We start from the raw sequence: 22,345 nt of genomic DNA on the forward strand, positions 1-22,345 counted from the left end.
ATGGTTGTGCTTTGTCACCAAAGCCTTGAGATCACCGTGGACTAGGAGAGAGAAAAGGAGAAACCCCACTAAAAACCCAAAAAGACCGAGGGAAAACAAGAAAAACCCTAAACTCCAAGACGAAAACCCATCCTGCAAATAACCCCACAGAAAAAAAGGTGGCCTGTTTTTCACTTTGGACCCCGGAACATCCGCGGCCTCTCAAGGCCGCCCCTCCCACCCACTATTTCTTCCCCTCGCTCCCACTCCTCCCCTTTCTTCTTCTTCCCTTCCTTCTCTCCTCCTTCTCCGTGAGGGCTGAGGATATCCTTCAACCCATCCACCTCACGAGGAATCCGCACTTGCTTTTGCTCCGCAATTTATTGCTCAGGGTTCTTGCTGGGTGGTGGCGGCGGGTGGTGCGAGCAGTAGTTCACAAGAGCAAGCTGTTCTTGTGTGCGCGGTTCTATGCCTGCTTGCTTGGCGAGGGGAGGAGGAGGAGGCGCCGGAGTAGTGGGAGTTGAGGGGTGCAGGTACCGGCATTGCTGAGGCGGCGCGGAGAGATCCGGCGATGTCGGAGGCCGACCGGATACGCCACCGCACGGCGGCGCTGGCGCTGCACGACGATGAGGTAAGAGACAAGTCGGACGCCAAGGCGAACGTCTTCGCGGATCTCGGCTCGCCGGTGTCGCCGCTGCGGGCGCGGGCGAGCGTGGCGACGTCGTCGTCCTCGTCCTCCGGGTCAGCCAAGTCGCCGGCGCCGTCGAATGCTGGGATGGCGGACGGGAGGAGCCACTCCGGCGAGCTGGTGGGCGAATGCAACCCGCCGCCGCTGATGGCGCACCGGCGGTCCGGATCTGGACAGTTGATATTCTCTGGCAGCAGCAGCCGGGGGAGCGGCGGCGGGGACCGTGGAAGCACGGCGAGCTCGCCGATGCTGAATGCGCTCCCCACCGGGAACATCTGCCCGTCCGGGCGTGTCCCGGCAACGGCGGCCACACCCCCTCCCCCGCGCTCCCGCCCGGACGTGCTCGGATCCGGCACCGGCCACTACGGCCACGGGAGCATCATGCGCGGCGCCGGCATGGCCCCCGCCAGGAGCAGCATTGACTCGTCGTTCCTCGGGCACTCCTCGAGGTCGCCGGCGAGCTTTCCGGCGAGCAGTGGGAGCCTCCAGGAGGTGACCCGCTTGGGGAACGAGTGGTACAAAAAGGGAAAGTACGCGGAGGCGCTGCGCCACTACGAGCGCGCCGTGGCGCTGTGTCCCGAGAGCGCTGCATGCCGCGGCAACCGAGCCGCCGCGCTCATAGGACTCGGCCGCCTTGCCGACGCGCTTCGTGAATGCGAGGAGGCTGTCCGACTCGACCCGGTCAGCGGCCGCTCCCACAGCCGCGTCGCAGGCGTTTGTCTCCGGTGAGCTTACTGCAGTCTTCCTACCTCCACCATTGCGCTGCAAGCTGTACTAGATTTTAGAACTGATGTGCATCAAGGTCCCTAGCTCTTGCTTCGATTTTGTTCCTCATGGTTGCATCTGCATGTTGATGTTGCTTTCTTGGATGGCTTTCTCTGTGTGAGCGAGACCGAGGAGAAAGCAACATGAGTGTTGTGCCTTTTCACCTTTTCCTTTCCATTGAGGCAGTGAGATTTAGTTCTGCGATTGCTCCATCTTCACACTCAATATTCATTTTATTCGCATCCTCAGGATGCTAGATATTGATCTTTTTTGCAATTCAAAATGAATTCTTTTTTTTTTTCTGATTATCTGTATGTAAGTAAAGCTATAATATTGTCTTGCTTTGATTGTGGGTAAAATTGGCGTTAAAGCTTCCCATCACATAACGCTGACAGAAGGGGTGTCTGCTTAGCTCTACTTTGTAAGGTTGCTTGATGACGATTTCGTTAGGTTCATTGGATTTAGACCACACAATGCTGATTGCATACTGAATTTCTGTTCCTAATATTGTTTATACTGTATATTGTCCTGACTCTCCCCTGGAATTAGGTGTCGAAGACTGATGACATGCTGCAATTATTTGCATTTCTGCTGTTTCTTTCTGCTGATATGCTGTGAGGGTTGTGTTGTTTCAGATTGGGGATGATTGACAAGGCGCGGAGGCATTTCACCCAGGCAGGTCATCTTCAGCAGTCTGACCCCACCGAGTGGCAGAAGCTGCAGGAGGTCGAGGTGCATCTGGGAAGATGCACAAATGCAAGGAAAATTGGGGATTGGAAGAGCACGCTGAGGGAGGCTGATGCTGCCATTGCTGCTGGCGCTGACTCCTCTCAGTTGGTAATGGCTTCCTCATGGTTTATGTTTTGATGGAGTGCTGGAAGTGTTGCTATATTGTTTTGGTAGTGGAATTTATACTGACATCGTGCTTTCCATGCAGCTTCTTGCCTTGAGGTCAGAAGCACTTCTCCGCCTTCACAAGCTGGAGGAGGCTGAGTCGACTCTTGCAAGCTTGCTGAAATTGGATGGTGCATTGCCCTCATCATTGACAGCAGCAAAACTCTCGGGGATGCTCGCTGAGTCATACGTACATATTGTTCGAGCGCAGGTTGACATGGCATTGGGGAGGTGTGATTATCTAAACTTGATATAATACCCAATTTTCCATGATGCTGGGTCAAAATCAGGTTAGCACTAAGAGTTATTATTGGTCTATGCAGGTTTGATACTGCTGTTGCTGCAGCTGAGAAGGCTAGAGATCTTGATCCTGGGAATGCAGAAATCGGGATGGTTTTGAATAATGTGAGACTAGTTGCAAAAGCCAGAGAGCAAGGGAATGATCTCTTTAAAGTTGCCAAGTTTTCAGATGCATCCATGGCCTATGGTGAAGGGCTCAAGTATGATCCCTCAAATTCAGTGCTCCATTGCAATCGAGCTGCTTGCTGGTCAAAGCTAGAAAAGTGGGAAAAAGCTGTTGACGACTGCAATGAGGCACTAAGAATACAGCCAAACTATACAAAGGCTCTCTTAAGGCGAGCTGCATCCTATGCTAAGGTAAGCAATGAGCATGCACATGTAATTTTTTTTGCTCTTTGTAATGTTCCATTGACATTGTATAATTTTATTCAGCTTGAACGTTGGGTGGACTGCGTGCGGGACTATGAGGTGCTTCGAAAGGAGCTTCCCAGTGACAAGGAGGTTGCTGAGGCATTGTTCCATGCACAAATTGCCTTGAAGGCGACTCGTGGTGAGGATGTATCAAATATGAAGTTTGGAGGAGAGGTAGAGATAGTTTCCAATGTAGAGCAACTCCGTGCTGCCATAAGTTCACCTGGTGAGTTATTCTCTGCTACCTCTCTCTCTGCTGGTTCACAATTCATAATGAGATTTACTCGGTTTTTAGTATGTCAGAATTGCTTGCACTGCCTTGTTTACATTGTCTTTTATTGTCATATACACAATGTGGTCTCTGTGTGACTTATCGCTTGTGTTTCTTCAGGGGTATCTGTTGTCTACTTCATGTCGGCAATGAATCAGCAATGCACACAAATTACACCATCGGTCAACACTCTATGCACTGAATGCCCCTCGGTGAATTTTCTCAAGGTAAGCTACTGAATTCGTCATGCTCCAGGAACCCTGGTAGCTACTGAATTCGTCATGCCACAGGTACAAGGATTTCTAAATGATGACTAACAAGTACTATCTTCTGTACAACCCAACAGGTTAACATCGACAGCAGCCCAATGGTGGCAAAGGCAGAGAACGTGCGGATAGTCCCGACGTTCAAGATATACAAAGGAGGGGTGAAAGTGAAGGAGATGATCTGCCCGAGCTTGCATGTTCTGCGCTACTCCGTGCGGCACTATTCTGTATCCAGTTCTTGAGAAGCTTTGGGTACCCGTACCCCAATTTCCCATTTTCGCTAATGCATAGAGCTCCCGGTCAAACTTGCAACATTACCAGCCTCCAGAGCATTTTCACCACCTGCATAACTACTCTCCATTGAGCATGAGCATAACGAGCTAAGACTGTCAGGTGGAAGAGCCCCCCAATTCCCCATCTTCTGTTGTTTTCGCCTCTTCACCGTTCATATACCGACCCATTGAATTCAATAGCCTTTTTTCATGTTTCAGGCTCGCTTCACCTCATTTTGTATTTTGATACTCCATTTTGATTCACCCCATCATAGTCCATAGGCCATCACCCTGCTTCTCAAGAAAAAGGGGAAATGTTTGTAATGTCGTCTAGGTTTAGCATATACCATCTATCCTTTTCGGGGGGGGGGGGGGACGGGCGCTGGTGGTTGCAGTTTTCGTTACATGTAAATATCCTATAGGAAAAGCAGGAGAGAAATCCATTGGAAGATTGGTTCCCTGGAGAAAAGAGAAATTGTGGCATCAGATTGAGATGAGATTTTGGTGGCTGGGGTCAGGTACAGGGCTAGTAGTTGTTTTGAGTTTCCATTAGAGTCATTATCTATCTTTAGAGAGAGAGAGAGAGAGAGAGAGGTGTTAAGTTTAACTGATGATGCAGAGATGGTTGGTGTCCATTGAAGATGATGACATGTCGTTTTGCTGCTTCTCTGTTAGTTTTAAATGGCGCTGGTACCATATATGCTACCATTTCCATGAATAAAACATTGCAACATTCGTTCGTTTTTTTGGGTTCTTTCCCCAATCTGTCAGTTAATCATCTCTCAGCTGTTGTGATGTCCTTGCCCGTATTGATAATGGTATCTGCTCGCAGTCGCAGCTGGGATTCTAGTTGTATCATGCTACAGTATCTGTGTCTGCAGGGTTTGGTATGTGTTTGCTGGCTGTGTTTATGATGACCCACCTGATCATTGTCTGAGCTGGGATCTTAAAAGGAAAATGTGGTGGCTTGTTCCTATCAAGCCACTCGGCTAGGGGAGGGAGGAGGAAGAAGACGGCAGCGGCAGGATGCGCTGGTCCCTTCCGTTGTGTGGTGGTGTGGTCAGGCTGTGTGTGCGCGCGCTTGCGTGGCAACGTGACTGGCAGGGAGCATAGGGACGAGAGAGAAACAGATCGCGTGGCGCGCCTCCCGACGTGCTTAGGAGTGAGAGAAAGCAGAGACTTTTAGTTACCCTACCCCTCTCTAGGCTCTAGGACCTATTGCTACAGGAGTAGTAGGCGTACAACTTGGGAAAGCCACGAGCCCACGACCATAAAACCGTTGGTACTCTTCTGGCCAGAGAGGAGACGATTTTAGATTTAGTCTAAAACAAGCTATTTTAAATTTGATTTAGAATTTCAATTGAAATTTTGCAAATTTTCGTCCTAGTGACCACAAAATTTTTGGTCCTACCGATGACCTCCGGTATATATAGGTAGTTCTGTTTTTTATTTGGATCAGATTTATTTAAGATTTTCGTATAGTTTTGAAGTGTTTTTTTTGTGATTTACGTTTGTACCGATCCTCTTCGGTATTCATACATAACTGGTAGTCGTCCTGTTCGCTTGGTTTATAAGCCCGTATTTTTTCAGCCAACGAACAATATTTTTTTCTCACAACAAATCAGTCAACGGTATTTTCAGCCATAGCTTATCAGCCAAGCGAACAGGCCAAGTGTTCTATACAAGTTTAGTCAGGTTTAAAATAGTTTATTAAGTTGAACCAAATTAGAAATGCATTCTTTGTGGGATAGAGGTAAGTATGTTAGAGCGAGGGAGTATACTAGGACTAGGAGAATTGAAAAAAAACTATTTTGGTTTATTATTTTGTTTTTTTTTTCGTGTTGATGAACGATGAGATCTGGGATACAAGCTGGCTGGCTGAGCTGGCCCCGTTTCAATGGGGATGGGTGGGTGCAGTGCACATCCTCATTCATTGCTCTCATTCAATCGGATCCAAATGGAGCGTCCCTTCCCTTTGCTTGTTTCACTCCCTCCTCGCTGACCCGTAGACCATACCATAAGCAGCACGCTGGCTGCGCACTTCAACCAGATCCGGCAGGATCTACAAAGTTTTTTTTTTCCCTTTTTTCCTTTGGTAGCCGCCAACGAATACCACCTCCCCTTTCATCCAAAGAAAAACACGGGGACTTGCATGTGTTTAGTTAAAAAAAACAGTAGCCATCACATCGAATCTTACGATACGTGCATGGAGCATTAAATGTAGATGAAAAAAAAACTAATTGCACAATTTGGTTGGAAATCATGAGACGAACGTTTTGAGCCTAATTAGTCCATGATTGAACACTAATTGTTAAATAAAAATGAAAATGCTACAGAAGCCAAATTCCAACTTTCCCCCCAACTAAACACGCCCTTGGAATGGATGGATGGAACAGTTCCCGTGGCTTGGTGTTGGTGTATTCATGTTACTGTTAGCCTGTAGGCGGCCCGTTAGGACTAGTTGGGCGAACGGGCCTGTTCGCTTAAACTTATCGGCCGGCTTATCAGCTAGAATCTACAATATTTTTCCTCTCACATCAAAACAGCTTCAGCCGGCTTTAATGCCAAAGCTAAGCCCATCGCCATCGATGTGGGTGTGGTTCGTGTGTGCACCGTACGGAGGGCGGTCGCCATTGCTGTGGTAGAGTAGCAAACAGAGTATGGGTACATGTTGGGGTGGTACGACGCTACGCATTGGTTGCCTGGCATTGACCCTGTTTTTCCAGCACTACATCACAGTGTTTTTCTCTCATAAGAAATCAGCATCAGCATCAGTCAAATTTCAGCGAAACGAACATGACCATTGTCCGCTCTGGTCCTCCTCCCCTTGCATTGCCTGCTTATTGCATTGCCGGCTTATATCTTAGGCCAAGCCCGTAGGGCAAGGATCCTGGAAGCAACGGCTGCCACCTGCAAAAAATACTATAGCCCAATGTGTTGACGCGAAGATCGGTCGCACACAAGCTAGGGCGAGATCATCTGGGTTGGTACGGATCGAAGAATACAACGGATAACTATCACACTTACATGGTGAAGAACAGAGATGTTTAGTAGCAAACCATCAAAGAGTAACCAATGGCTTACATGATGAATGGCTAGTTTACAAGCAAACTAGCAAAGAAACCGTCGAAACTCTCGCCCAGAAAAGACCCCGTCCCTGGCTTCACTGGAGCTGCCCGGATTTTTTTTAGTTATATCAAACTGCCGCAGAATAGTATTTTTTTTTTAGGTGCGAGCCGGAGCTGCCGGTATCCATGCCAAAGGGAGCCTTAATAACTGCTCGCTCGCATTGGGCAGTCAATCCAATCTTGTAGGATCGGTGACCCAGAGGATCCGCCATTCGTGTTTGTTGTTTTACTAGCAGAAGTCAGAACACATCACCTGGCTACTTGCACAATAAAATTATTGTAGCTTAGGTAACACTGCAATCTACAGCTTCCTCGAGGGCTAGTCTGAAATTTAGAACCACAACGAGAATCAGGTAAAGAAATCACGCCTTGTTTAGTTCCCAACTTTGACACTATACAAAAAGAAGATTCTCCGTTACATCAAATTTACGGTACATGTATAAAATACTAAAAGTAGACGAAATTAAAAACTAATTACACAGTTTGTGTTATGACCGGTAAGGTCTATAGGCGTAGACAGGCTAGGAGTCTGGCTTAGCCGGCCAGTTGGTTAGGAGTCCGGCCTAGCTGGACTGTCAGTTATCAAGTCCTAGAAAATAGGGGGTTTATCCCTTAGAGTTTGTTATTTGATTAAATTAGGTTTGAGTCGGTTGGATACCTCTTTGTATAAGTACTAAACAATTATAGTAGAAGGGGTAGCCTAAGATTGAGTTTAATTCACCTTGGCCCCTCGGGCGTTACTGTTCACGATACCCTAATTGTCGCTGCTTCCCTAACGTCTCCAGCCAGCCGCCGAGCACGGCGTCTTCCGTTCTTCGCCGGGGTTCCAAGCCCAGGCCCTCCGTCTCTCACCCCTACGCCCTCTGGTCCCTAAGCCACAACAATTTGGTATCAGAGACCATGGCTTCCTCGGGTGCTCCTGCCGCCGCCGCTGCATCGTCGGTCGCTGCTGTCGTCGAGACGAGCGCCCCTCCACCGTCCCCCACGCCGCCTACTCTTGAGGACTCCCTGGCCTCCTTGGCTGCCATGCAGCGGCAGATGGGAGACATGTTCCAAGGCATGCAGCGATAGATGGCGGAGATGTCTCTGCGCTTGGCGACTGTCGAAGGCCAGCCGGCCCCTTCAATGACACCACGTTTGCCGTACTCTGCCCCGCCGCTCCTACAATATGGCCTGCCAGGGTATGGGGGCTTGCCAGCGTCTACATCACAGCCGGAGATCCTGCCCTCGCCGTCAATGCCGGGGTCCACGGCGCCACTCCTGGAGACCGCACCGCCTCGCGGCTCGCAGCCAACTACGATGGGGCTGCCCATTTAGTCCATCCCTTTTCCGACATCTCCATCACCGGTACCGTCGCTGTCCTCCATCATGCACGGGCCCATCTACTCGTCTGCTCCGATGGTACAAGCACCGCGCCATCCATCTGAGGAACATGGAGACAGCCAGGGCATGCCCAGGTTCCATAAGCTGTCCTTCCCCACTTACGACGGCAAAGAAGACCCGCTTGGATGGTTAAACCGTTGTGAGTCATTCTTCCGCGGCCAGCTGACACGTGAGGCGAACAAGGTTTGGCTAGCCTCCTTCCACATGACAGGATCCGCACAGCAATGGTACTATGTGTTGGAACGAGACTCCGGCCGGCCATCCTGGACCAACTTTCGTCTGCTCTGTCACCAACGCTTCGGACCGGCGCTGTCCACCAACCATCTTGCTGATCTCGCCCGCCTGCCTTTCGGGTCCTCGGTTGAGGCATACATGGACGCTTTCCAAGCACGCTTGGCGCACGCGGGGCATCTGGCGCCGCTGCAGCAAGCACAGCTGTTCACCGGAGGACTTCCAGAATACATCAGGGTCGACGTGGAGCTCCATGACCCTCAGGATTTACACCACGCCATGCGTTTGGCTCGGGCTTATGAACGTCGCCAGGCGTCAGCAGCCCTCGCTCTTCCAGCACCACCAAATCGACATTCTCGGCGCGCTCCGGCTGTATAGAGCTCATTACCGGCCACAGGGCCCACTATGCCATCATCACCAGCCTCGGCGTCCCCACCAGGTCAGCCTTTCAAACGGCTCACACCAACAGAGATGGCAGACCGCCGCAAGATGGGCTTGTGTTATAACTGTGACGAACCATATGTGCAGGGACACAAGTGTCAGCGACTCTTTTACCTTGAAGTCACAGATTATCTTGTGGAGGAGCCAGAGTCCGATGACGATGACCAGCCATCAGCAGCCGGCGCAGACAGACCCACCATATCATTATCAGCCATTGCAGGCATCAGGACTGAAGATACTATGCAGGTTTATGTCATGGTGGGCAACGTACAGTGTGTGGCGTTGCTGGATTCGGGCTCTACTCACACATTCATCAGCAGTAGCGTCGCGCGACGCGTTGGCATCTTCTTTGAACCATGCCCAGGTGCTGGAGTCACGGTCGCAAATGGCGACCACGTTGCCTGCCGGGGGCTCGCGCGTGACGTCAGCATAAGAATTGCCGAAGAAATATTCTCAGTTGACTGCTATACAATTCCATTGGACCGCTAGGACATGGTGCTCGGGGTCAACTTCATGCGCACCCTCGGACCAATATTATGGGACTTTGATGACTTGTGCATGGCGTTCACCAGGGCAGGTCAGCGCGTGTTCTGGTGAGGTATCGGCTCCACCCGAGATGACATACAGTCCACTCGCCGCCTCCATGCTATTCATGACGCGAGCCATACCAACGGGACAACATTGCTGGACAAGCTACTCGCCTCCTTTGACGATGTGTTCACCACGCCTGAAGGCTTGCCCCCCGCTCGCGCCTATGATCACCGCATTCATTTAGTGCCCATTGCGGTACCAGTGGCTGTGAGGCCTTACCGCTACCCACAGCTACAGAAGGATGAACTGGAGTCACAATGCGCCGAGATGCTGCAATTGGGGATGATCCGTCCTAGTACTTCAGCTTTCTCTGCCCCGGTTCTGTTGGTCAAGAAACATGACGGCTCTTGGAGGTTCTGTGTCGATTACCGCGCCTTGAACAAGCTCACTGTTAAAGATAAATTCCCAATTCCGATGGTTGAAGAACTACTGGATGAGCTCCACGGGGCACGTTTTTTCTCCAAACTGGACTTGCGTTCAGGGTACCATCAAATTCGTATGCATACTGATGACATTGAGAAAACGACCTTTCGAACTCATGAGGGTCACTTTGAGTTCTTAGTCATGCCCTTTGGGCTGTCCAATGCACCGGCAACGTTCCAAAGCCTCATGAACACAGTGCTCCGGCCATTCCTGCGTAAGTTTGTACTTGTGTTTTTCGACGACATCTTGATCTATAGTCCATCTTGGTCCACGCATCTATAGCACCTCAACGCAGTCTTCACTGCCCTACGTGACCATCAGCTGCGGTTGAAAAGATCTAAATGCGACTTTGCTATGACGTCGGTTCATTATCTGGGACATGTAATATCTGCGGATGGGGTTGCAATGGATTAGGAGAAGGTTGCAGCCGTCGCTACCTGGCCTCAGCCTGGCAATGTCCATGCTCTTTGGGGGTTTCTCGGCCTAGCCGGGTACTATCATCAGTTCATTCAAGATTACGGCTCGGTGGCTGCACCATTAACAGCACTGCTCAAGAAAGAGGCTTTTCTGTGGTCATCTGCAGCCACCGACGCTTTCAATGCCCTCAAGAAGGCCCTGTCCAGTGCACCGGTTCTTTAACTTCCTGATTGGGACAAATCATTCATTGTCGATTGTGATGCCTCTGGCTCTAGATTCGGCGCAGTACTTCATCAAGGCGGAGGTGCCTTGGCATTCTTCAGTAGACCCTTCACAGTTCGCCATCACAAGTTAGCCGCATATGAGAGGGAGCTCATCGGCCTTGTCCAGGCAGTTCGGCACTAGAGGCCATATTTATGGGGCAGGCAGTTCATTGTCCGCATAGACCATTATGCGTTGAAGTTTTTGTTGGATCAACGACTCTCTACAGTTCCCCAACATCAGTGGGTGAGTAAGCTTTTTGGGTATGATTTCACGATTGAATATCGGCCGGGCACCCTCAATATCGTGGCTGATGCGCTGTCTCGGAGGGAGGGGGACAATCTACTGCTTCATGCAGTCACGGCGCCTTCCTTTCAGTTATTTGACGACCTACGCCGCGAACTACAGCTGTATGATGACCTTCGTGCGCTGCGTGACTCCATTATGACCGACCGGGGTGATCCATGGCGTCTGGCTGATGGTCTGATCATGCGCGCCGACCGTGTGTTTGTCCCAGCCAAGTCCTCGGTTCTCCCAGCTGTTCTCCAGTTGGCGCACGGTGCTGGTCATGAAGGTGCACAGAAGACGCTGCAGCGCCTTCGCCAGGAGTTCGTGATCGACCATGACCATCGCCTTGTCCGAGATTTTGTGCGCTCTTGTTTCACGTGTCAGCGAAATAAAACTGACCATCTACACCCGGCTGGTCTCCTTCAGCCTTTGGAGGTTCCCTCGCAAGTTTGGTCTGATATTTCCATGGATTTTGTGGAAGGCCTTCCGCCTGTACATGGGAAAAGTGTGATTTTAACGGTGGTTGACAGATTTTCAAAGCAGGCTCATTTTTTACCACTCAGTCATCCATATACAGCAGCGTCTGTCGCCGGAGTGTTCTTTGAGGGCATTGTCAGACTTCATGGTTTTCTGGCATCCATTGTTAGTGATCGCGATCCAGTGTTTACAGGGCATGTTTGGCGCGATATCTTCTGGCTCGCTGGGGTAAAGCTAAAGATGAGTACAGCTTTTCACCCACAAACCGATGGACAGTCTGAAGTGGTCAATCGCACAATCGCGATGTATCTGCGATGTCTAACTGGTGATTGCCCTCGCTCTTGGCTTCAGTGGCTTCCGTGGGCCGAATATTGTTACAATACTTCATTCCACTCCTCACTTCGGACAACGCCGTTCCAGGTGGTCTATGGCCGCCCTCCACCGTCTCTGTTGCCATATGCTGCTGGCACGGCTAGGACAGACAGGGTGGACCAGCTGCTCAGTGATCGTGACGAGTTTCTAGCCAATGTTCGGGATCGATTGCTGCAAGCTCAGGAGTATGCCAAAAGGCATTATGATGCTCACCACCGACCACTTCAGTTTGACATTGATGATTGGGTTCTCCTGCGCCTTCTCCATCGGCCGGCGCAGTCCTTGCTGCCAGGTTTCCGTGGCAAGCTTAGTCCACGGTTTGCTGGTCCATTTTAGGTTATTGAGCGCATTGGCGAAGTGGCTTATCGCCTGCGTCTTCTGGAGGGCGCTCGGATTCATGATGTGTTCCATGTTGGGGTTCTCAAGCCGTTTCGAGGTACCCCACCCGCCAGTACACCGCCGCTTCCTCCTCTCCGTCATGGCAGGGTACTTCATCGTCCTTCACGTGTTCTTCGTTCTCAGTTGCGCCGCGGTATGTGGCATGTGTTGGTTCAGTGGGAGAACATGCCAGAAGATGAGGCCACTTGGGAACCCGTGGAGGAGTTCCGCACTCTTTTTCCTTCGTTTCAGCTCGAGGACAAGCTGTTTCCCGAGGAGGGGAGAGATGTTATGACCGGTAAGGTCTATAGGCGTAGACAGGCTAGGAGTCCGGCTTAGCCGGCCAGTTGGTTAGGAGTCCGGCCTAGCTGGACTGTCAGTTATCAAGTCCTAGAAAATAGGGGGTTTATCCCTTAGAGTTTGTTATTTGATTAAATTAGGTTTGAGCCGGTTGGATACCTCTTTGTATAAGTACTAAACAATTATAGTAGAAGGGGTAGCCTGAGATTGAGTTTAACTCACCTTGGGCCCTTAGGCGTTACTGTTCACGATACCCTAATTGTCGCTGCTTCCCTGACGTCTCCAGCCAGCCGCCGAGCACGACGTCTTCCGTTCTTCGCTGGGGTTCCAAGCCTAGGCCCTTCGTCTCTCACCCCTACGCCCTCCGGTCCCTAAGCCATAACAGTTTGGTTGTACTTTACGAGACGAACATTTTGAGCCTAATTAGTCAACGGTTGGATAATTATTACCAAATACAAACGAAATGCTACAGTAGAGAATCTGGCACTATGCAAACTTTGAACGTCCAAATTCCGGCCAACTGCGCCCCAGCATAAACAGAAAACTACATGGATGGGTCTTTTTAATATGTTGGCATATCTGAGACCAGTTTTACTGAACCTAACCCTGCAGCTACCAGATGGTCTTTTAATGTGCCAGCCCTATGCTCCTATTTATGGATGGAAACGGATCAAATACGCATAGAATCTGATGCGGGTGTCACTTTTACCACATTTTAATTTGGATGCGTATGCGAATACAAATACAAGATGAATGGTTTGAATGTGGATCCGCATTCAGATATTTACTCAATCCAAGTCGAAGAGAAAATCGGTAAATTCATCTGGGACAATCAAAATTCTAGAGCTAAGTTCATCGATAACCCAAGTGGACTAAAATGAAAGTACACTACTAATAATATCTCAGATCCAAGTGAACCAAAATCATAAGATCAAGCGAAGTAAATCCAAACAACAAAAGCAGTCAGCAGCACCTCCCAACAGCCAACGGTACGTGACACTGAATAGGTCTACACTAAGTTTGCCGATCAAGGTACATGACATTAAGCTTGCTGATCAAAGCACAAGACATTGAGCTCATATAAGTGAAGTACTGAACCAATAAAATTAAGCAACAGTAGGCAATGGTACACCCAACAGTAGGCAGGAGAACAACAAGCCATGAGGCACCTCTGCTCGCCTACAATAAAATGGTGAGATATGACCATAAAAAATGATAGGAGATCATAAGAATTGACACAGATTAGATATTGAATTCACGTGTACAAAAAATATTCTTGGTCGCACAGATTAGATATTATACAACAGATTGACACAATTATTTTTTCCATTTACCATTTCAATTTTAACTATCTGAAATTCTAAATAATAACCATAATTGTGTTGCAACATTTGAAAACACACAGGGTCATAAATTGAAAAAATACAGAAGGCATAGGGAGTAACATGAAGCAAATGTAATCCTAACCGTCTTCCTCTTTTAGGTCCATAGTGTTGTCACAATCATCACGATCCATAATGCTGTCATTGCCATCTTCATGATTACTATTGCCATCCGCCTTTTCTTCAACAAGCAATTCAGTGAAATGATTCCAAATCGGTGAAGTCGTCTTCTTCTTTGGAGATTTTTTAACACTTTTTGTAAACTAATTTTAAATCTAAAACTGTTTAATTTTTCTCTCCAAAACTAACACTTTTGGCCGCGCCTATTTTCCTGGCACGGCGAAACGCCTGTGCCGCACCATGTATGGTGGCGCGGCGAGAGGGATGACGTGGCGATGAACGGGGCGCTGACCGGTGACGTGGCAGGGTCTGCCACGCCACCGATCTTGGCGCGACAGTGACGCGCCCTGATCGGTGGTGCTGCAGAGACGGCTAAATATCGCCCACCGCACGCACGCCCGCGCCCGCCCGCCAGCCCGCATGCTGTCGCCGCGCCCGGCCGCCTGCCCGGCCGCCTGCCTGCTGTGCGTGCCCGTCGCCGCGCCTGCCCGCCGCGCCCGCACGCGCCGGCCGCGCCACGAACGCCGGCGCGCCACGACCGTCAGTCGCCTGCTGCGCCCGCCGCGCCCGCACACCGGCGCACCACCCCCTCTGGCCGCCCGCCGTGCCCGCCACCGCCCTCACTGCAGCGCCCGCGACTGCCGCCACTGCCCTCATTGCCGCGCTATACACCGCTCCCAACTGCCGCACGCCCTTCTCTCTATCCCGTGTCCACCCGTCGCCGCCGCCGAGGCCAGCGCCCGCGCCTCCCGGGCCGGTCTAGCGCGCCACTGCCGCGAGGACGAGCGCACGCTGCTGCCATGAGACGCCGCCGCGAGGTACTCCCCTAGTGTATTTATTGATTGAATTGACATTGTTAGTATAGTAAGTTAGTAAAATAAATAAAGTTAGTATAATTAGTAAAGTATAGTTAGTTTAGTTTGTATAGGCAATATAGTAAGTTAGTATAGATAGTAAAGTTAGTTAGTTTAGTTAGTACAATTAGTGAGTCTAATTATATATTATATTTAGTATAATTAGTTGTTGTAGTTAGCCTTGTATAGATGTTAATATTAGATTAGTTAGTATAGTTATAGTTAGAATAGATATTAATATTACTATAGACATTACGTACGACGATTTCGACGACTTGATGAAGTTTCTTGAAATGCTTTTGTAGATGGATTGTTGTGTTAGAGTTTTTTACGGAGAAAGTGTTAGGAGTGAAGATGGTATGTTTGAGGATATGAAAAAAGAATTGGAATATTTTGATGAACCTCCTAGCTTTAACGACCTTTGTGTCCATTTGAATGCAAAGTTTGTCGGTGATTTCAAACTGAAGGGGAGGTTTGATACTGGTAAGACTAGGGCACACTATGTCCTTATGCCCTTGCGCGATCCTGCTCACTGGTCCCGCTACACTTGGGTGCTCCAAGGTTCCAATGTGCCCATGGCTAAGGTGGTGGTGGAGAATGGGTATAGGATGCAGGGTGTCCTGGACGGTGAAAGCTCTAGTTTGGTTTTGGTAAATTGATGAAACCTTAAGTGCTAACCTAGTTTATCAAGTGATCATGAGATAGGTAGCACATTCCAAGTGGTGAAGCAAATGAAGATCATGACATGATGATGGTGATGCCATGGTGATGATCAAGTGCTTGGACTTGGAAAGAAGAAAGAGAAAAACAAAAAGCTCAAGGCAAAGGTATATATTGTAGGAGCTATTTTTGTTTTGGTGATCAAGACACTTTGAGAGTGTGATCACATTTAGGTTTGATAGCCGTACTATTAAGAGGGGTGAAACTCGTATCGAAATGCGGTTATCAAAGTGCCACTAGATGCTCTAACTCATTGCATATGCATTTAGGATCTAGTGGAATGCCAACACCCTTGAAAATGTTTGTGAAAATATGCTAACACATATGCACAAGGTGATACACTTGGTGGTTGGCACATTTGAGCAAGGGTGAAGAAGTTAGAAGTGAAAAGAAGTTAGTATCGCTGGTCACTGAGTGACCGAACGCTGGTCTCAGAGGGACCAGCGCGTCCGGTCAAGTGTGGCAGCGTAGACACTGGGTCTTGGACTGACCGAACACTAAGGTCCAACGTCCAGTCCTGTTATCGGGCAGCGCAGAAGAAAGTCACTATGAGACCAGACGCTGGCAGGGTCCGGTCAAGCATGACCGGATGCGTCCGGTCGAAGAAATTCATTTCTAGAACCTTACTGGAAACGACCGGACGCTGGAGGCTCAGCATCCGATCACTTATGCCACAGCGTCTGGTCGACTATTGACCATGGAGATCGGGCGAACAGTATTCAAAGAGAGGGGACACGTGGCATGCATCGCGTGACCGGATGATGAGGTCCAACATTTGGTCGATATGACCGGTCACCCCGTGTTGTGCCTAGTGAAGGGGTACAACGGCTCTATTTCGTGGAGGCTTCTATTTAAGCCCCATGGATGGCTCAAGCTCACCCTCTTGGCTATTTGCATTGACATAGCAACCTTGTGAGCTTAGCCAAAGCCCTCCCACTCATCTCCATCATTGATTCATCATCTTTGTGAGATTGGGAGAGAATCCAAGTGCATTGCTTGAGTGTTTGCATCTAGAGGCACTTGGTGTTCGTGTTTCACTGTAGGATTCGCTTGTTACTCTTGGTGGTTGCCGCCACCTAGACGGCTTGGAGCAGCGAGGATCGTCGAGCGGAGGGTGGTGATTGTCTCTGGCTTCGATCGTGGTGATTGTGAGGGGTTCTTGACCTTTCCCCGGCGGAGAGCCAAAAGGTACTCTAGTGGATTGCTCGTGGCTTGTGTGATCCTCATCTTGTGTTGGTTGTGCGGCACCCTATTGAGGGTTTGGCGTGTGAAGCCAATTAGCGCGTGAACCTCCCAGTGAGTGTATCGCCACAACGAGGACTAGCTCGCCAGCAAGCAAGTGAACCTCGGTAAAAAATCATTGTATTCATCATTGATTCCGAGGTGATTAGTCTTCATTGTTATTCATCCTTGTGATTGATTGGCTCCTTCATCTATACGGTGGTATAACTATCTTGCTTACTCTCTTTACCTTACCGCAAACTAGTTATCAAGCTCTTTAGTGTAGCTAGTTGTTAGCACTTAATTGCTTGGTTGGTGTGGCTCTTTAGTTAGCTTTTGAGAGCACACTAACTTAGGGTAGTGTCATCGCTTTTGTGTGGATAGACATTATCTAAACTAAAATTGTGGTAGGTGGCTTGCACTTTGAGTAGGCTAGCGCAACACTTACTTCGCCTCATAATTGTCTAACCCTTTTGTTAAGTGTTGTTGTAGAAATTTTTATTAGGCTATTCACCCCCCTCTAGCCATTAGGACCTTTCAAGTGGTATCAGAGCCGAGGTCACCGTGATTTGAGGCTTAACAACCTTCGGTGTAAAAATGGCTCAAATCAACAACACTAAGAAGCCACCCCAATTTGATGGCTCAAATTATCCCTATTGGAAAGCTAAGATGACAACTTATATCAAGTCAATCAATAGGAAGGTTTGGTAGGTGGTAGAGACAAAGATTGAGATTGAAGATGAAGAGGCTCTCACCGCCGCCGAAGAAATACTACTTCAAAATAATGACATTGCTCTTAGTGCCATCCATGATGCTTTGGATGAGAGAACATTTGAGCAAATCAAGAACATTGAGAAAGCTCATGAGGCATGGAAGAAATTGGAGGAATCATTTGAGGGCACTCAAGCCATGAAGGGTGCAAAGGCATACATTCTTAAAGAGAAGTTTGCAAGCTTCAAGATAAAGGAGGATGAGAGTGTGCTGGACATGTTCCATCGGATGGAAGTGCTTGTCAATGATCTCAAAGCACTTGGTGAGAAGATAGAGGACAAGGACTTCTCTAATAAGTTCTTGAGATGTTTACCCGCAAGATTTGGAATGTTGGTCACCTTGCTAGTGAGGACCGGTTTGGACACAATGACACCAAACCAAATCTTGGGAGATATTATGACCGATGTTGCTTATAGAGATAATGATGAGAAGGAAGAAAAAAGGGAGAAGAAGGATGAGAAGAGGGATGAAAAGAAGAAGAGCGTGGCATTCAAGGCCACATCATCCAAGGGCAAAGCTAAGCAAGAAACAACACGTGAAGATGATGATTCATGGGATGATGATGATGATGATGAGAAGATGGCTCTCTTTGTTAAGAGATTTGGCAAGTTCATGGTGAAGAAGGGCTACCGTACTAGAAGAAAGAAGTCTTCATCCAAGAACAAAGAAGAGTCAAGAAGATGCTTCAAGTGTGGAAGCAAAGATCATCTTGTTGCTCAATATCCATACAATAGCGACAATGATGATGATAACAAGAAAAACAAGAAGAAGGACAAGAAGGAAAAGAAAGAGAAGAAGGACAAGATGACCTTCAAGAAGAAGAGTGGTTCATATGTGGTCACTTGGGATAGTGATGCTTCCTCAAGTGATGATGATGATAGTGATGATGACAAGACCACTAAGAAGAAGGCACTTGCTAGCATTGCAATCAATGAAAAGCCTTCTCTCTTTGACACTCCATCATGCTTCATGGCTAAGGCCACTAAGGTACAAACTTGTGATGATGGAAGTGAAAATGAACATGATAGTGAAAATGATAGTGATAGTGATGATGATGAACCTACTAAAGATGAATGCAAAAACAAGAGTAAAAATACTAATGTATCCTCCATTAAGCTTGATTCTTTCTATGTGCTTACCAAGGGTACAAATGGTGTGAAGGCTAAGTTCATTGGTAAACCATGGATGGGCTCAAAGAAGAAAGCCATTTGGGTACCAAAGAGCTTAGTAACTAACCTTCAAGGACCCAAGCAAGTTTGGGTACCTAAAAAGAATTGATCTTTTTTTGTAGGTCAATTACAAAGCTGGAGGAAGGCATTGGGTTCTTGATAGTGGATGCACTCAACACATGACCGGTGATGCAAGAATATTCAACTCAATCAACACCAATGGCAATGATGGTTATGATAGTATTACATTTGGTGATAATGGCAAAGGCAAGGTCAAAGGGCTTGATAAGATTGTAATATCCAATGACATGAGCATATCCAATGTGTTGCTAGTAGAGAGCTTGAACTTCAATTTGCTATCCGTGACTCAATTGTGTGATCTTGAATTCAAATGCATATTTGGGGTAGATGATGTAGAGATCATAAGTGTAGATGGCTCTAACTTGATCTTCAAAGGCTTTAGATATAAGAATCTATACTTGGTTGATTTCAATGCTAGTGAAGCTAAATTATCTACATGCTTGTTCACTAAGTCTAGCATGGGTTGATTATGGCATAGAAGGCTTGGTCATGTTGGAATGAAACAATTGAATAGATTGGTTAAACATGACTTAGTTAAAGGCTTGAAAGATGTTGTGTTTGAAAAGGATAAGCTTTGTAGCTCTTGTCAAGCCAGAAAACAAGTTGGAAACACCCATCCTAAGAAAAGCATGATGAGCACTAGCAAAGCATTTGAGTTATTGCACATGAATTTGTTTGGGCCAACACAATACACTAGCATTGGTGGTAACAAATATGGCTTTGTGATAGTGGATGATTACACTAGATACACATGGGTATTCTTTCTAGTGGACAAAAGTGATGTATTTGCAATATTTAAATCTTTTGTCAAGGGCATTCACAATGAGTTTGAAACAACCATCAAGAGAGTTAGAAGTGACAATGGTAGTGAGTTCAAGAACACTAGAATTGATTAGTTGTGTGATGAATTTGGAATTAGACATCAATTCTCGGCCAAGTACACTCCACAATTAAATGGCCTTGTTGAGAGAAAAAAATAGAACACTCATTGATATGACAAGGTCTATGCTTAGTGAGTACAATGTGAGTCAATCTTTTTGGACCAAAGCTATCAACACGGCTTGCTATTGTAGCAACCGCCTTTATTGTCACCCATTGAAAGAGAAGATACCATATGAGCTCTTGAATGGTAGAAAACCCAACATTGCATATTTTTGGGTCTTTGGTTGCAAATGCTATATCTTGAAGAAAGGCACTAGATTAGGCAAGTTTGACAAAAAATGTGATGAAGGATTCTTACTTGGTTATTCCACTACAAGCAAAGCATATAGAGTTTGGAAATTGGATAGTGGTACTCTTGAGGAAGTTCATGATGTTGAATTTGATGAAACCAAGGGTTCACAAGTAGAGAATGAGAACTTGGAAAATGTTAGAGGCATTCAACTTTCAAATGCCATGAAGAACATGGATGTTGGTGAATTGAGGCCTAGGCAAGTGAATGATGATGAAGATGATCAAGTGCAAGTACTCTCTAACTCAAATACGCAAGATGATACAACTCAAGCAAGCTCTCATGATAATGAACAAGATCAAGTGGCTAGTACATCATCTCAACCTAATGATCAAGCAAGTGCAAGCAATCAAGTTCTAATCCTTCAACCAACCAATGTTGCAAGGGATCATGTATTGGACACTATCATTGGTAATATTTCTAGAGGTGTGCAAACTAGTTCAAGATTGGCTTCATTTTATGAGCATTTCTCATTTGTGTCATCCATTGAACCAAAGAAGATAGATGAAGCATTGAAGGATGTTGATTGGGTAAATGCTATGCATGAAGAATTGAATAACTTCACAAGAAATCAAGTATGGGAATTAGTAGAGAGACCAAAGGGACACAATGTGATTGGAACCAAATGGGTCTTTAAAAACAAGCAAGATCAAGATAGGATAGTAGTAAGGAACAAAGCAAGATTAGTAGCACAAGGCTATACACAAGTTGAAGGTCTTGACTTTGGAGAAACATATGCCCCGGTTGCTAGATTGGAAGCAATTAGAATCTTGCTAGCCTATGCTTGTGCCCACAACATCAAGCTCTATCAAATGGATATCAAGAGTGCATCTCTCAATGGTTACATCAATGAAGAAGTATATGTTGAGCAACCTCCCGGTTTTGAAGATGATAAGAAGCCCGACTATGTGTACAAGTTGAAGAAGGCATTGTATGGCTTGAAGCAAGCACCTAGAGCATGGTATGAGAGATTGAGGGACTTCATACTCTCTAAAGGGTTCATGATAGGCAAGGTTGACAGCACTCTTTTCATGAAGAAGATTAGAAAAGATTTATTTGTGTTACAAATCTATGTTGATGACATCATATTTGGATCAACAAATCAAGACTTTTATGATGCGTTTGGAAAGATGATGGCTAATGAGTTTGAGATGTCCATGATTGGAGAGTTAAGTTACTTCCTTGGTCTTCAAATCAAGCAATTGAAGAATGGTACATTTGTGAGTCAAGGCAAGTATATTAAGGACATGATCAAGAAGTTTGGCATGAGTGATAGCAAGGCCATTAGCACACCAATGGGAACCAATGGCAACTTGGATAGTGATACAAGTGGAAATATGGTGGATCAAAAATTGTATCGGTCTCTGATTGGAAGCCTATTCTATGTGACCGCATCAAGGCCAGATGTCATGTTTAGTGTATGCATGTGTGCAAGATTTCAAGCCTCACCAAGAGAAAGTCATTTGAAGGCTACAAAGAGAATATTGAGGTACTTGAAGCATACATCAAATGTTGGTTTATGGTATCCCAAAGGAGCAAAGTTTAAGCTAGTTGGTTACTCCGACTCGGATTATGCGGGATGCAAAGTTGAAAGGAAGAGCACCTCGGGCACATGTCAATTGTTGGGAAGATCACTTGTTTTATGGTCATCAAAGAAGCAAAATAGTGTTGCATTATCAACCGCCGAAGCCAAATACATATCCACCGGTAGTTGTTGTGCATAAATACTTTGGATAAAGGCCACTTTGAGTGACTTTGGAATCAAGTTCAAGAAAGTGCCATTGCTATGTGACAATGAGAGTGCAATCAAGTTGACCAACAATCCGGTTCAACATGTAAGAACAAAGCACATTGATGCCCACCATCATTTCATGAGATCACCAACAAAAAGGGGACATTTGCATTGAGAGTGTAGGCACTGAAGATCAACTTGCCGATATATTCACCAAGCCATTGGATGAGAAAAGGTTTTGCAAGCTAAGGAATGAGTTGAACATATTGGATTTCTCAAATATATGTTGATGCACCCCCCACTTATATGACATGCCTCTCCTTTGAGCAATCCAAGGTAAAAGTTGATTGGCATGGCATACATCCTTGCTAAGGACATGATTAGTGCATCTAGTCATCTCTCAATTTTAATAGGCTCATTCATGAAAATCAAATGAATTTGATGTTTGTATGGTACCACTATTGCTTCTTTATTTATTTTGATCTAGTGGTAGTATATAACATGTTCATGGGCTTGTAAACCTAGTGT

At 47.0% G+C, this 22,345-nt stretch overlaps 2 protein-coding genes across 2 annotated transcripts; both read left to right on the forward strand.

The window, feature by feature from the left end:
* Nucleotides 1–404: 404 nt before the first annotated feature.
* LOC136458499 (TPR repeat-containing thioredoxin TTL1-like) lies at nucleotides 405–3,891 on the forward strand. Its single transcript, XM_066458440.1, has 7 exons — nucleotides 405–1,392; nucleotides 2,068–2,269; nucleotides 2,370–2,557; nucleotides 2,650–2,983; nucleotides 3,059–3,263; nucleotides 3,429–3,535; nucleotides 3,655–3,891. Exons 1-7 carry the CDS (start codon nucleotides 551–553, stop codon nucleotides 3,814–3,816), a joined length of 2,040 nt encoding a protein of 679 aa, XP_066314537.1. The 5' UTR covers nucleotides 405–550; the 3' UTR covers nucleotides 3,817–3,891.
* Nucleotides 3,892–8,372: 4,481 nt separating this feature from the next.
* On the forward strand, nucleotides 8,373–12,194 carry LOC136460766 (uncharacterized). The gene is made up of 7 exons (XM_066460345.1): nucleotides 8,373–8,960; nucleotides 9,117–9,296; nucleotides 9,519–9,606; nucleotides 9,823–10,257; nucleotides 10,736–10,810; nucleotides 10,951–11,369; nucleotides 11,838–12,194. The coding sequence occupies exons 1-7, from the start codon at nucleotides 8,373–8,375 to the stop codon at nucleotides 12,192–12,194; spliced, it is 2,142 nt and encodes a 713-aa protein (XP_066316442.1).
* Nucleotides 12,195–22,345: the final 10,151 nt, after the last annotated feature.

Source organism: Miscanthus floridulus, chromosome 6, assembly GCF_019320115.1.
Source record: "Miscanthus floridulus cultivar M001 chromosome 6, ASM1932011v1, whole genome shotgun sequence".
Taxonomy (NCBI): domain Eukaryota; kingdom Viridiplantae; phylum Streptophyta; class Magnoliopsida; order Poales; family Poaceae; genus Miscanthus; species Miscanthus floridulus.

Excerpts from the sequence above, each read along its gene's own strand:
- LOC136458499 (XM_066458440.1), top strand. The coding sequence starts at position 551 with ATGTCGGAGGCCGACCGGATACGCCACCGCACGGCGGCGCTGGCGCTG. Across the intron at positions 1,393-2,067 it reads GTCGCAGGCGTTTGTCTCCG|ATTGGGGATGATTGACAAGG; the intron begins GTGAGCTTACTG and ends GTGTTGTTTCAG. Across the intron at positions 2,984-3,058 it reads GAGCTGCATCCTATGCTAAG|CTTGAACGTTGGGTGGACTG; the intron begins GTAAGCAATGAG and ends AATTTTATTCAG.
- LOC136460766 (XM_066460345.1), top strand. The coding sequence starts at position 8,373 with ATGGTACAAGCACCGCGCCATCCATCTGAGGAACATGGAGACAGCCAG. Across the intron at positions 10,258-10,735 it reads AGTGCTCCGGCCATTCCTGC|ATTCGGCGCAGTACTTCATC; the intron begins GTAAGTTTGTAC and ends CTCTGGCTCTAG. Across the intron at positions 10,811-10,950 it reads TTCACAGTTCGCCATCACAA|TTCCCCAACATCAGTGGGTG; the intron begins GTTAGCCGCATA and ends GACTCTCTACAG.